The 16510-nt window shown below is 36.2% G+C and overlaps 1 protein-coding gene and 1 pseudogene across 3 annotated transcripts in view; both read right to left on the reverse strand.

Annotated features, from left to right (window-relative positions):
- TRAK2 (trafficking kinesin protein 2) overlaps window positions 1-16510 on the reverse strand; it is a 75119-nt gene that overhangs the window by 30453 nt on the left and 28156 nt on the right. For all 3 annotated transcript variants that reach the window (XM_034954803.2, XM_003820747.4, XM_034954802.3), the window contains one exon: window positions 13385-13674. In XM_034954803.2, the coding sequence (XP_034810694.1) occupies window positions 13385-13475 (91 nt within the window). In that variant the 5' untranslated portion in view covers window positions 13476-13674. The remainder of the gene's footprint in view (window positions 1-13384; window positions 13675-16510) is intronic.
- On the reverse strand, window positions 4-6333 carry LOC100980881 (SCY1-like protein 2; annotated as a pseudogene).

Here is a 16510-nt window from a genome sequence, read left to right on the forward strand (position 1 = left end):
AAGAGGAGAGTCTATGTAAATGAATCCAATATATTTCAACTTTTACTAGGCTACAGAGAAAATTGATGAAAATTAGTTTTTCTAAAGTAGGATAACCAAAGAAATACTAGACAAGATCATTTCTCCACTGATTTTTATTAGCATATCCTAGTAGTATAGTTTTTTTTTCTCCAGGTTTTTTTTTTCTTTTAGTAAGAGAACTTCTAAAGTAAAAATGATGGCATACATTTTTTTGACAGTAATTTCTAAAAAGTATTTTTAATTGACACAAAATAATTGGATATATTTATGGGGTACATGTGATATTTTGACACATGTATACAATGTATAATGATCAAATTAGGGTAATTAGCACATTCCTTACCTCAAGCATTTATCATTTCTTTGCATTGAGGACATTCAAAATCCTACCTTTTATCTATTTGAAAATATACAACAAATTATTGCCAACTATAGCCACCCTATGGTGCTAAAGAACACCAGAACTTATTCCACCTATCCAGCTGTAATTTTGTATCTGTTAACTAACATCTCCTGATCCCTCCTTCCCGCTACCCTTCCTAGTCTCTAGGAACCACTATTCTACTCTCTACTTCTAGGAGATCAACTTTGTCAGCTTCCACATGAGTAAGAACATGCAGATACCACAAATCTGAATTACATACTATCTAAATATATTGCTTAGTGACTATAACTATGCTTTTTTAAATTTTAAATTTTTTAATTTTTAAAAGTTTTTATTTTAGGTTCAGGGGTCCATGTGCAGGTTTGTTATGTAGGTAAACTCGTGTCACGGGGGTTTGGTGTACAGATTATTTCATCACCCAGGTACTAGGCCTAGTAATCCAACAGTTGTTTTTTCTGATCCTCTCCCTCTTCCCATGCTCATCCCTCACATATGCCCGTCTGTTGTTCCTGTCTTTATAACTATGCTTTTAAAGTTTAGAATTTGCAGAAATTTCATATTTTCTCCTTATCAATCTATTTAGCACGGTTTAAAAGAGGTCTGTGTCTCTGAAGCAGCAGCAGCCTGCTTAATTTTTAAAAGTATTTTTAATTGACACAGAATAATTGGATATATACTTTTTAAAAATAAAGTGAAAGAGGTCTGATCTCAACTTACATGCCTGGGGGAAAAAGCAATACAAAGCAACCAAAATAGTACCAAAGGGATAAAATGATATGCTCTGTAATGACAAAATTTGAATTCTGTGGAGGATTCTTCAAAATCTGGAAAAATTACATTTTAGTATATTCTCATATTCATTAAATTTTTTAAAAAATTGCATTAAATTTTACTGAGCACTGGCACTGAAATAAGTCCTTTATCATTTTTATTTTAAAGAAGTGGTACATCTAAATCCCAAAACATGTGAGGTGAAGGAAATCAGAAAGGGGAGGGGAAAAAAGTTTCCTCTAAAAAATCTTCCCTATCCTTCACATAACATACATTTACTATGGTACAGTGATAGTCCTGGTCTGAGTCCTGACTCTGCATATACCACAATGTGACACTGGGTAAGTTACCTAAACTCTAACCCTCAGTTTCCTCATCTGTAAAATGGAGAAGGTACTTACCTCCTAGGTTATATGAATTAAATGAGACAAATGCATGAAAAATACTTGTATTTAGTACAAGGCGCCTTGCACACTGTGGAGGCACTCTATCAATGTCAGCTTTTTTTTTTTTTTTTTGAGAGAGAAGTAAAGTTTATTACATTTGAAAAAATACGGCAGAAATCTCAAAAGTTTACTCATTAAATATAGTTTAATTCTTACAAATCTCCTTTTGAAAACACAATTCATATATGCTGCAACCTCAGAAGTTTGAATGTGAAATGAAATATGAAGTTAGTAGTCAGGGAAGTCACATCAGAGTGCTTTGTCAAATATCCAAACAAATCAGCATATACCAAAGTGACTCTAAATATATCCAAGTGAATGCAGAAAAGTACATTACCATTTGAGGCAGACCATGCTAAAATATAATTTACAACAATTAGTTTGCATTTAAGATGGTTAGCCAATGAAACGTAGGTTAAGTTAAATTTTGTAGTATTTGCTCAGTCTCTTTGTACTAAACATTAGTTCATCTGAAAAGTAACCTCGGAAAAAGCAAATAACCTGATCTCTTTATGCTTATCATTTTCTCACTGTCATCTTAAATGCAAGCAAATCAATACAGCATCAAGATTTTTTTACATATTAAAATGAACACTAATGACTTGTGAAGGTAGACTGTGTACCATGTAGTACTTAAAATAGATGAGCTTGCAATGACCACGAACTCAATTTTTAAAATAACACCAAGATTCACAAGCCAAAATAAACATTTGATTAAAAAATTCAGCTATTCAAGATAACTCAGTTGTCCTTTTTCTCTTTGAGACTGGGAAGGGTTGGGTCTTTAATTTTGCCTATGAGAGTTTTGCATATATTTTATACTTGAGTAGACAACTTTAATAATCCATATTTATACTATCGCAGAAGTAAGCATTTGGCAAACGTTCAGCCATTAGCACTCATTTAACCCTGTTAGCAATATTCTTTTGAAAAAAGTGCCAGTCCTTATGTGATAAACTAAGAAGCCCATTGAATATAAAAGTGTGTAGGACTGAAACAGTGACCTTATATTATTGCTAAGGGAATATGAGATTAACTTCCTACAGGGGCCAAAACCAGAGAAAGGCTTCCAGCAACTTCGATGAAAGTAGTTTGGCCACATGTCAAGCCAATTGTTTGTATTATTTATGTACCTTTTTCATAACTGGAATTGCCAAATAAGCATGGAGGTCTAAATGATGTACTTGTTAGTGTATTCATTCATATTGATTGTAAAGGATTATTTTTCACTCAGTACTGATGTCCTTGGAAATCTTACCTGGAAACATGTTTGCAAAAAACATTATTGGATCTTTCATCTTTTTCTTGGTATTACATATTTGTTAAATAAAAATTAAACACCCAAAAAAAAAAAAAAAAAAAAACAAACAAAAAAAAAACCTGAAGAGGGGCCGGGCGTGGTGGCTCACGCCTGTAATCCCAGCACTTTGGGAGGCTGAGGCGGGTGGATCACAAGGTCAGGAGATCGAGACCATCCTGGCTAACACGGTGAAACCCTGTCTCTACGAAAAACACACACACAAAAATTAGCCGGGCGTGGTGGCGGGCGCCTGTAGTCCCAGCTACTAGGGAGGCTGAGGCAGGAGAATGGCGTGAACCCGGGAGGCGGAGGTTGCAGTGAGCCGAGATCGCGCCACTGCACTTCAGCCTGGGCGACAGAGTGAGACTCCATCTCAAAAAAAAAAAAAAAAAACCTGAAGAGGAGTTGGTAAGAGGAAAAAAATCCTCAGTGCTTTAAAAAAACCCAACTGGTTAGAAGTCCATACAACTACTATGCTGGCATGGACACAGATGTTTTCTGTCACAGAACCATTCACTGTCCCATAGAAGTAGTTCCTCCAAGCCAACTACATAAAGATGTAAATCAGCTCACCCATGATTGAAACTGAAATAATCCTTCAAAATAGACACCTCACCCAAAAAGATCTTTTAAATCATTGCTAGCTGAACTGCTATTGGTCATAGCAGTTGGTGGCTATGCAAAGTTCTGTGGGTTGAAGAAAGGATTACCCTGCGTACCAAAGGCAGATTGTCCTATCATGTTCATCTGTGTTCCCATTACTGAACTGCCCGTAGCTGGAGAAACTTGAGGAGGTACAAACTGATTAAGCCACTGATTTGGTTTCTGTTGTGATAATTGGTTCATGCTAACTTTGGGTTTCTGAGGGCCAAAGAGATTATTAAGGGCAGACATATCTGTGGGTCTTTGTTGGGTTGGCTTCGCACCAGCAGGAGGAACATTCAAAGCACTGAAGTTTGGCAAAGTGGGAGGTGTTCCAGAGTCATTTTGGTCACTCCAACTGTGCTTGGACTACTGTAGAAGTTCTGGTTTGTAGTAACGGGCATGTTGAATCCTGAAGTCTGAAAGCCCATATTGACATTTAGGCCATTTGTCAAATTTCTCTTTGTATTATCAACTGGTGTAGAAAACATCATGCCAATGCCCATGGAAGGAACAGAAGTGAACGTACTTGAAGCAGAAGGTTTAGGGGTACTAACAGAAAAGCTAGTCAAAGATGACATATTATCCATCAATGTGTCTGTCAAGTCCTTAGTCTGTTTAACAGCAGCAATAGGTGTGTACACTTGGGGTTTAAGAGGCTGCTGGCCTTTCAACTTCTATGCCTGCTCTTGTTCTCTTGCTAATTTTTGTTTTTCTTCAAGTGTAAGTGATGCTCTTTTATGTTTATTCTGAAACCCATCCTCTTTATTTTCGGAATCACTGCCAGTCAGAAGGTCTGCTCCAATGTGGCTAAAAACCTTGTCAATCTGCTGATTCCCAATACTTTTAACTTTTGTCTCCTCAGAAACATTCATTTGATTTCCTATGTCCAAAGATTTCTGTTGTTCTTGCATTATATGAAGTTGCTCCAGCTTAGTCTTATGTTCAGACTCCAACCTATTCAGCATCTCTTTTATGATGGAAATGAAAGAATTGAACTGATTAAGATTGTTTTCAATACTCAGGGGAATAAGATGAGGCAATACTTTTCCAGTCAGCTGCTCTTTGGTGATTCCCAACTTATGAGTAAAAGTACATTTGTAAATGCGTAAAATACCCATGAGGACTGCAGACTCTTTGGATGGAATTTGTTGTAAGAAGGGTAGGATATCATCAAGTACAAACCACTTACCCAAGTATTCCAAAATCTTTCCTAAGCACACTAATGAATTTACAGGAACAGCAAGGGAAGACATTTGTAGACAGGCATTTTTAATTCTTGGTATCAAAGTATGTTTCATGATGCGTAGTCTATAAGATTTGCAAAGGTTGGAATGATGTTTAGACAGAGCTCCTGGTATTGAATGGAAGGAGCTTCTAGTGCTCTGTAAACCATGGGTAGAACACTGTTCTTTATCTCATTGGGAGGGGTTTTGGTTAGTAGCAAATCCATTTTTTGTACGAAAATTAACAAAATCTGGATTGGCTCCTGCTGCTTAAACACAGGGCCAAGTTCAGGTGGAATTAATGTGACATATTCTTCTTTGGTGCATTCCTCAACGATCAGTAGAACACTGGGCAAAACAAAAGGTACCATGTCAGGGTTTACAAATTCTGAAGTCAAGTCAAAATTCTCTGTACAATGACATGCTTGGGCAGTAGAACCTTTGGCAGTCCGTTGAAAAACTGTGATTTCTGAAGATTATCTCTTTGGAATAAGGTATCAAAATATTGCAGTGTTACTGCACCAACATCATCAAAGAAGGGAATCTTTGTCATTTGATCTGCATCTGGTCTTACAGTTGGAGTTACATTTAACAGTAGCCTTACTTGTTCATGAACTTCCTCAGGTATATTTATAAGCGAACTAGATCCTAAATAACTCAACTGATCCAACTGCCTACTGAAACTCTTATAAAGGTCTTGCTTATTGCCTTCAAATATATGTTTCCTTTTATTAAATACAGCATACATAACAGTTTCTAAAGAATATATATCACTGGCTGTTTCACAGCTCACATAAAGCATGTATTCAGGAGGCAAATATTCAGGATTTGGAAGACACAATGAAGGTAAATTTGGGTCCCATTCTTTACAAGGAAATTTAGGCTCTTGTTCATAAGGATTGGTTGATGATACATAACAATCAAAACCCATTATTTTCCAGGCTCCACTTTTATTCAAAATTATATTTTCAGGAGTAATATTTCCATGTACCATTTTCACACTGCTATGCAAGAATGACAATCCTTTAGAAACCTGAAGCAAACCACATTTGGTTTCTACATCATAAAGTTTATAATCCTTAATGTCTGGAGATATAGGGAAAGGGAGATTTTCCCAGTTAACAAGAACACTGGCTAAACTGGCAAAAAACTGGTTCTGTACACAACGCCAAAAAATCCCTGGATTCTTCTAAAGAATGCTGGACAGTAAGAAGTCGAGGGTGTTGAAGTCGAGTTAAGTGTTGGACTCCTCATTTTAGAGAATCAATTATTTGATCCTTTTCAAATTTTTGATATTTGTCAATCATTTTTTATCAAAGACAAAAACAGCCACTGCTTTGTTGACTTTTTTGTGCCATTAAAAATCTTCCAAGCTAGCCCACTGCCACCACTGGCAATGTGTCGACCAACATCAAATTCTCTAGTGACAGGATTTCCCATTACAGCACTAGTGACATCAGCTGTTACTTCTGTAACAGTACTCTTCAATTTATTAAACATGGACTCCATGGCTGCAATATTGGGTAGTTATAGTTACCTTTTCCCTCTCCTTCCAGGAGGGGCAGAACTGGGCCTCTTTTTCCCCGCCCCCCTAAACACAGGCTGTTCCTGCTCTGCCTTCGCACCTGGCAGCTGGAGGAGGGAAAGGGATAGGGAGGGGAGGGACTGGGGACGAAGACTAAGGGAGGGGGGAAAAGACTGAAAGACCTATTGTCAGCTATTTTTATTACTGTATTACTATTGAGTTTTTACACCTAGAGATCAAATCAAGACTGCTAAAATAAGGTTGCTATAGTATCTAAATAATTACAGAGTATTAAAGGTAGAAGACACTTTCAGAAACCATCCAATCCTGCCTCCTAGATAAGGAAACTGAGACTTAAAGATGGGTAACTTGCCGAGGACGCTAGAACCACCAGACCTGGGTCTCGACTTCCTATCCAGCACTGTACCCATTCTTGTTGCTATCTGCCATTTACAGGACAAAGGCTGACAACTTGTCCTAGAAAGCAAGTTCCTACACATCATGTCTCCAACATACAGTATTAGTCCTACATATCTCCTAATTCCTCCAGGTGTCTAATCTACCTATTGTCCTATTTTTCACTCTTAATATTAGAAAGATCATGGGTTTTGGCATCAGACGTAGCTTCTGAATCTGACTCCTCTACTAATTGTTAGACACACGATTTATCCTTTCAGAGCCTTAATTTCTCTCATTTGTAAAATAAAGATCATTTATCACACACAACAGTAGTAAGAAGTAACTAAAATAAGCAATTAAGGCACCCAGGGTATCTGGCAGATCATAGGTACTCACTGAATACTATTTACATCACTACTCTCTCACTTGCACACCTACAACACCCCCTCCCCCATCTCTGAACAAACTCAGCTTTTGTGTTTTTATGTATCTGCCACTATCTTCCTGTTCCCAGTACTGTCCATCATTTAACACCTCCCAAACTTAGCTGTTTACAAAAAAGGAGAGTTATTTCTGTTAACATGCTTAAAATACTAGGGCTTAAAATAGCGAAAGTACAGGATGTCATATCAACCCTCTCACTTTTAAAGAGATGTGGTATTTCCTTTGTGGGTAGTATAATGAAACATGCTCTAGCTCTGGCAAAGAACAACAAAGTACTGGTTAAGAAAACAAATCCTTAAGAGAGTAAATTCCTACGACTTGACCTTGACTTCACAATGACATTTTAATAAGTTTAATAAAAGGAGGCTGGCAATATCAGACATCCCTATTCACCCAGAAGGAGAAGCAGTGGCTTGATCACCACAATGAGATAGAGATGAGGCAGATTTAAAACCTTAAATATGGTTCTAAATAAGCTCTCAATCCTTACAGATCTCTTAAATAGGAGACCTGAACATATATCCAAATTCTATTATTACAAGTTCCATGTGATTATCCAAATTTTTCCTGCCACACATATATTACATAGAGATTGTCATTTTAATACTCAGGAAGAGAAGTTGACTATAAATACATGCAGAGCTAAAAACAGACTATTAGGTATTCAACGGTATAGTGGAAATGAAGAACAAAAGTGACATTCATTACAAGAGATACTAGTCCCTAGTATCTCTTCTAGACTAGAATAATTCCCTACTTCCAAAATGTAATATTTAAAATAAGTGTACAATCCAGGCTTAGTAGATTAAGCTAAATATTCTTTAGACTAGCTCTTCCACCTTGCTTCCATATTCTGATAATGTTCCATTTATTACTCTTGCCCAGGCTTGACAACTCCTTCTCTACCATTTTATCCTCCAAATGTCTCTTCCATATGTCCATTTTTTCCCAGTCATGCCTACCGGTAAGAGAATTAAATCAGTGCTAGAATCAAGCATACTAGAGCATGGTCTAGAGTATGATCTGTAGACCTACAGATGAAAAACAAGCCTCAAAAGGTTAACCTTATCAGCAAATAACTTAAAGTCTTGCCAAAATAAATTTTAACACTTTTCCAAGGAAGACAACAAAACCTAAACACCTAACAATGTAACATTCATAATATTCACCAGTCCATACAAAATTACTAGATATGCAAAAATAAACAAAATGTAATCCATAACCAGGAGGGAAATGAGTCAACAGAAACAGACCCGTCATGACAGAAATAACAGAATTAGTAAGCAGCAATTTTTTATATCCTCTATTTTTAATATGCTCAAAGATTTAAGGGGAAAATATGAACGTAATGGAAAGAGAAACAGAAGATATGCCTGCATTTTAAAAACCCAAATAGAACTAGAGTACAGTATCTAAAATGAAAGACTCACTAGATAAGATAAACAGATTAGATATTCTCCAGAAGAAAAGAACAGTAAACTTGAAGGTATAGCAATCGAAATTATCTAAAATGAAGCACAGAGAAAAAAAGACTGGGGGGAGAAAACTGAACAGAACATCAGTGGCTGTGTCATATCAAGCAGTCTGCAGTCCCAGAAGAAAAAAGAGGCAGGAACAGAAAAAATATTTGAAAAAATGGTGGCCGAAGTCTTCCAAGTTTAATTAATACAGTAAGTCTATAGTTCAAAGAATCTCAACTCCATGCAGGATAAATACAAAAAAAACCACATCAAAGCAAAATTGCTAAAAACCAGTGATAAAGAAGAAAATCCTAAAAGCAGAGAGATAGGAAAAAAAGAACATTACATTTAAGTTTCATTCACTTGAAATGAAACTATTCATTTCAAGATAGATGACAATGGAACAGCATCATTAAAACACATGGACAAAAAGCCAATTTAGAATCATGTGTCAGTGAAAAACATCTTTCAAAAAAGGTGAAATAGGCCAGGCGTGGTAGCTCACTCCTGTAATCCCAGCACTTTGGGAGGTCAAGGTGAAAGGACTGCTTGAGCCCAGGAGTTCAAGACCAGCTTGGCAACATAGTGAAACCCTGACTCTACATTAAAAAAAAAAAAAGGAAGAAGAAAAAATTAGCTGGGTTTGCACATGCCTGTGGTCCAAGATACTCAGGAGGCTGAGATGGGAGGATCACTTGAGCCCAAGAGGTTCAGGCTGCAGTGAGCCATGATCGTGTCACTGTACTTCAGCCTGGGGAACAGAATGAGACCCTTTCTCAAAAAAAAAGTAATTTTATTTTTCACACAAGCAGAAAACTATGGCTATTCATTGCCAGCTAACCCATATCCCAGGAAATGTTAAAGTTAAACAGGCAAAAAGGATATGGAATGGGAACTTCATTCAACAAAAGAAATAATAGAATGCTAAATCTGTGGGTAATACATAAGCCTTTTATTTTCATAATTTATTTAATTCATAATTAGCAATTTAAAGCAAAGGTAATAATGTATTATGTATATAACATATGTAGATGTAAAAGGCATAGTAATAATAATATGTAGAATGGTAGGGGGAAATGGAAGAATACTGTTTTAAGAGTGTCACTTTATTAAATATAATGTTATTTGAAGATGGGCTTTGATAAGTTAAAGGTATGTATTGCAACCTGGAGCAAGCACTGAGAAAAATAAGAGGTATAGCTAATATGTCAACAGTAGAATTAAAATAAAAAAAGTTTAAAAAAAGAAAATGAGAAAAAAACGGAAGACGGAACAAATAGAAAAAGAAAATAGGAGTACAGCAGACTCAACTAAAGTGATAATTACATTAAAATTAAATGGTCCAAATACTGCAAATAGAAAGTACAGACGATCAGACTGGATTTTCTTTTTAGAAAAGACCCCATTATAAGTTATCTGTGGAGATGCCCTTTAAATGTAAAGAGTCAGATGAGTTTAAAAAGTAAAAACATGAAAAATAAGATGATACCAATTCCACACAAACTTTTTCCAAACACAGAGGAAGGCATACTTCACAACTCATTTTACAAGGCCAGTATTACCTCAATATCAAAATAAAGCGAAGACATTGCAAAAAAAAAAAAAAAAAAAGAAAAGAAAAAAGAAAAAAGTACAAACCAATAACCCTTATTAATGGGACTAGGAAGGACACAGACACACACATACATATACACACACTCCCTAACAAAACACTAGTAAATATAACCTGTCATATATAAAAAAGATAATATATCATAACCAAGTAGTTTTTTCCAGGAATGCAAGTCTGGTTTAAAATTCAAAACTAAACCAACAGAATTCACCACACTAATAGACGAAGGAAGAAAAACCATATGAACATTTCAACAGAGGCAAAATAGGTATTTGACAAAATTCATGCTAAAAACTTCTCTTCCAATTTGGAAGAGAAGGATATCTTCTCAATTTAATATAGGGTATTCTCAAGAGACTTAATGGTCAAATACTGTAACTTTTCTCCTCAGATTGGAAATACGTCAAGGATGTTTGCTCTTACCATTTTTATTCAACAATATACTGAGATCATGTCTCATTCAATAAGGCAAGAAAAATAAATAAAAGGCATCCAGAGTGAAAAGGAATATGTAAAATTGTCTCCATTTGCAGACATTATGGTGTATGTAGAAAACTAAGAAATCTACCAAAAAGTTACTAAAACTAGCAAGTTAAGCGAAGTTGCAGAATATATGGTCAACATTAAAAAAATCAATTTCATTTCTATATAGTAGTAACACACAGTAGGAAAATGAAATTAAATAAACAGTGCCATTTAAAAAAATACGTAAGACTAAATTTAACAAAATATGTGCAAGACTTATACAATAAAAACTATAAAATACTGGTAAGAGAAATTAAAGAGGACCTAAGTAAATGGAGATATATATCAAGTTTATGGATTAGGAGACTCACTATTCTTAAATTATCAATTCTCTACAGAGTCTATGTAATTCCATTCAAAATTCCAGCATTCTTTTTTGGGAGAAAATGACAAGCTGGTTATTATTATTAGGGACAGGCTCTCTCATTCTGTTATTCAGGCTGGAGTGCAATGGCACAATCATAGCTCACTGCAGCCTTAATCTCCTGGGCTCAAGTTATCCTCCTGCCTCAGCTTCCCTAGTAGCTGGGACTACAGGTGCATGCCACCACGCCCAGCTGTTTTTATTTTTTGTAGAGATGGGGTCTCATTATGTTGCCCAGGCTGGTCTTGAACTCCTCGGCTCAAGTGTTGACAACCAGATTATACAATTTATATAAAAATGTGAAAAATCTTAAATGGCCAAAATAATTTTTGAAAAAGAGTAAAGTTGGAGAATTTATATTATCTGATTTCAAGATTTACTATAGAATTACAGCAAATAAGACAATGTGGTATTTCTGTAAAGATAGACTTAGGGATTAAAGGAACAGGATAGAGTTCAGAAATAGAACCATACACATATGACAATGAAATTATCAAGGTATTTCAATAAGGGTAAAGAGACCATTTTTAACAAATGGTAAAGAAACAATGAAATATCCAATTGGAAAGCAAAAAACAAAAACTTGGACCCTAACCTAATTCCATGCTCAAAAAAGTACACTACTGACTTAAAAGTAGAAGTAAAAACTATAAAACTTTTTCTTTTATGTGCAGATTTCTTAGAAACGACACAAAAATAAGAATTATAGTAGCAAAAACTGATAACTCCATCAAAATTTAAAACCGCTCTTCAAAAGACACAAGTAAGAAGATGAAAAGGCAAGCCAAAGTCTGGGACAAAATACGGTCCATTTACCTAACAAAGGACTTACATCTAGAACATGTAAAGAACACTTACAATTCAACACTTACATTTCAATAGTAAGATAAATTTTTAATGGGCAAATGATTTGAATAAACAACTCAAAATAAAATCTTAAGCACATGAAAAGGTGCTCAACATCATGAGTCATCAGGAAAATATAAATTAAAATCACAGAGATACCAGTACACACCTACTAGAATGGCTAAAATCAAAACCACTGACATTACCAAGTGTTGATGTACAGTAGAGGTCAGCAAACGACAGCCCACAGGCCAACTTCGGCTTGCTGCCCCGCCTGTTTTTGTAAATCAAATTTTATTGAAACACAGTCACATTCATTTTTTCATGTACTGTCCAAGGCTGCTTTTCTGCTACAATAGCAGAGATGAGTAAGTTCCAGCTTAGCAATAAAAAGAAACAACTTCTGATACTTATCACAAGCGGATAAATCTCAAAAACATTTTGCTGTGCAAAAGAAGGCAGACACAAAAGACACATTCAATTTATATGAAATTCTAGAACAAGCAAATTTAATTTAAAGTGGCAGAAAGCAGATTAGTGGTTGTTTGGAACTGGAGGTGAGGGGTGGGGAGATCTCTGTACAAGGGAACTTTCTGTGGGATAATAAAAACTTCTCTAACTTGTTTGTACTGGTGGTTACACTGAATGCATATTTTTGTCAAAACTCAAACTGTATACTTAAAATGAGTGTATTTTATTGTATCTTCATAAACATACCTCCAATGATGATAAATTAAAACAAACTTTGGGTTTTGATGGGTTTCAGAATTCAGAATTTTTCAGATTTTTAGAAAAGTGGCACTGTACATTAACTGTATGTTATATAACATCCCCAACTGGTTTTGCAGCAGCACCTCATATTTAAATATATAAATACATCTTCAGCAAATATGAGTATTCAAACTAAATAAGTTAAGTCTAGAAACAGCCAAAGTCTGGTTTGGTGGGCAAATGAGTTTTTGAATAAAAGTGTAGAAAAAAACTTTGACTGCTCAGAGTTTTTTGATTTAGTCTTACAGATAAGGTGTTATGGGCCTGTATGTATGTTTGTTATATGCTGTACGCCCCAAGAGTCTTGTGTGCCAGGCATTGTTGTTAGGTACCTGCAGGGTATACAAACACAGGTAACTCTGTCCTTGCCCTGTGGAGATCAGATGGATATGATGCAGCTACTACTCACCGGGGGTTCACAGGGTACAGGGGAGTCCGACATAGACAAGAAATAACATGAAAGGCAGATTCTGTTAATGCGTCAGGAGACACAGGGGATGGAGAGATTAATTCAGTTTTTCCCTGAGGACATCAGACTAGAAAGGGAGGCTTGGGTTTCATCATGATAGGTCATATACGCTGGACTGAGGCATTTGCATTTTCTCCTGTAAGCGATAGCGCTTCAATATTTATTAAACTGGACTTACCAGTGATGCTCTCCGAGTCTCTGTGATTGCTATTCATGAGGTTTTCTTCACCTGTTGGTGATGTAAAAATTGCATTCTGGGATTGACTCATGCAGGATCCTTTCTTGCTTTGGTTGAGAAGGACAGCTTTGGTATGAATCAGAGTAAAGGAAATCCATCAAGCCATTCAATAATGAAATGGATTTGGTCACATGGATATTTTCTTTTAGACAGATTTTCTCTGATGAGTCAAATGACATCCGTAGCAATGAGCACTCTCATGTGATTATCATACTTTGGACAGTCATGACCTAAAACAAAAACATCAAGTGACTAGAACTCAGCATGCTCTTTAACAACAGGAATCTAATTAATCAAAATGTCCATCATGAAAAATGTTTTTCTAATGATACATACAACATGGATAAATCTCATAATTATGCTGGAAGAAAGAAGTCAGACAAAAAAAGAGTACACAGTTTATGACTTCATTTACATAAAATTCTAGAAAATGTCCACTTATCTACAGTGACAGAAAGCAGATCAGTGGCTGCCTGGAGTTAAGGGAGGAATTACTAAGGGGCAGGAGAAAAGTTTTTGGAATGATGAATATGTTTATTATTTTGACTGTGGTGATGGTTTTACAAATGCGTATCAAAAGTGGTTAAATTGTACACTTGAAATGTGTAATTTGATGCATGTTAATTATATTTAAATAAAGGTGTTTAATTTTTAAAAAGATAACTGTTTAAAGTAATACACTAATAATATATTGTAGAGTCTATAACATATGTAGAAGTAGAATGTTTTGCAGTAGCATGAAGGCCAGAAGGGGGGAAATGGGCATATACTGTTGTAAGGCTTTTATATTACACATGAAACAGTAACATATGGCTCGAAGATAGACTGTGATAAGTTAAAGAAGTATACTATAAACCTGAAACCAACCAATTAAAAAACTCAAGAATTACAGATAATAAACCAATGAAGAAGACGAAATGGAATAATACAAAACAGGGTTTTTTAATCTTGGAAAATTAACATTTTGGGCCAGTTATTGCTTCGTCATGTGCATTGTAGGATCTTTTACCCACTAAGTGCCAGCAGAATCGCTTCCCCAGACCCTCTCCAGTTTTATCCAAAATGTCTCCAGACATTGTCAGATGTCCCCCGGGGGGGGGGGGGGGGGCGCAAAATTCATCCCTGGTTGAGAACCACTGATAAAACAGATGCTCAACTTTACTCACAATTAAAACAAAAATATAAACAAAAAAAAAGTTCACCCACTAGATTAGCAAACATTAGTTTTATTATATTCTTTGCTGGAGATGGTGTGGAGAAAGAAGCACTCTTATACCCTGTTGATAAAAGTGCAAATTGGGGCTGGGCATGGTGACTCACGCCTGTAATCTCAGCACCTTGGGAGGCTGAGGTGGGCCGATCACTTGAGGTAAGGGGTTCCAGACCAGCCTAGCCAACATGGTGAAACCCTGTTTCTACTACGAATACAAAAATTAGGTGGGTGTGGTGGCAGGTGCCTGTAATCCCAGCTACTTGGGAGGCTGAAGCAGGAGAATCGCTTGAGCCTGGGAGGCAGAGGTTGCAGTGAGCTGAGACTGCGCCAACTGTACTCCAGCCTGGGTGACAGAGCAAGACTCTGTCTCAAGAAAAAAAAAAAAAAGGTGCAAATTGGAACAAGCTTTCAGAAGGCTATTTGGCAATGTCTACCAAACTTTTAAATGCACACATGCTGTAACTTAACAGTTCTACCACCAGGAATTTACACAATGGATATACTCACGAAGTGTGCCAAGATGTAGGGATAAGGATGCCCATACGGTATTGGTTTGGGGGAAAAAAAAAAAAAGCACATACCACACAACTGGAACTAAATGTCTATAAATAAATGGTTTAATAACAGTGGAACATACAAAGGAATACAATGTACTAAATATATGTGCATACTTAAAAAAATCAGGAACTGTCATCAGTAAAACTGTTCAATTCTACTTATTTGATTTATATCAAGACAGTCTCTGCTTGGCAACTTGTGGCTTCTACTTATAGTTAATTCATTCTCATGCCTGCTCTTCACAGGCATCATAAATATTCAATGTTTTACAAGAGAGTTACCCTCAAGAAGCAGAAAGGAACAAAGTAAATAAAGGAAACTGAAAATGGTTACTGAGGCAGAAGAATAGAGAAGCACTTTGAGCAAATCCTAGGGAGGAGTTTCAGAGATAGAATGTGAACAGAATTAAACGTTATACAAAAGTCAAAGGGAAAATTAGGTTTATTTAAAAAGGGGTAAGGGACCATAAAATCAATGATAACTTTCCAGAAACCAGTTCAGCCAAGAGATTGGATCCAAAGACAGGCTGCAAGGTGTCGGTAAGTGAGATGCTAAGAGTGGAGTTTAGTGAGTACAGACCACGATTTCCTAACACCTAGACTTTCAGATCTCCACAGACTGGTAAAATTTCAAACACTTCTGTGGTTATTGGCATGGGGTTTCCATTTCTTACCAATTTCTATTACTTTGTAAATGATAAAACATTTTACTAAAAGAAAAAGAGACATAATAAATAGCAGTCCTTCCCAAAAAAGGAGTTTGTAATTTTATGTTGGAATAACAACAGCAACACCACCACCACCACCACCACACACACACACACACACACACACACACACACACACACATATGAGACAGAGTCTTACTCTGCTGCTCTGTCACCCAGGCTGGTGTGCAGTGGTGCAATCATAGCTCACTATAGCCTTGAACTCCTGGCCTCAAGTGATCCTCCTAACTCAACTCACAAAGCTCTGAGATTACAGGCATGAGCCACTGCACCCAGCCCTAATTTTTCTATATTTGAACTCAGAAAATTTTAATAAATACTTTAAGATTCTGGTACTGATACATGCTGAATAAATGTGAGTGAACCCTAAAAACATGCTAAGTGGAAGAAGCAGCCACATGATTCCATTTATATAAAATATCCAAAATAGGCAAATCCATAGTGACAAAGCCAATTAGTGGTTATCAGGAACTAGGGAGAGGGGAGAATAGGGAGTGATTGCTTAATGCGTATGGGGATTCCTTTTACGATGATGAAAATTTGATCAATTACAGCTGGTTCGATGGCA

Source organism: Pan paniscus, chromosome 13 (assembly GCF_029289425.2).
Source record: "Pan paniscus chromosome 13, NHGRI_mPanPan1-v2.0_pri, whole genome shotgun sequence".
Taxonomy (NCBI): domain Eukaryota; kingdom Metazoa; phylum Chordata; class Mammalia; order Primates; family Hominidae; genus Pan; species Pan paniscus.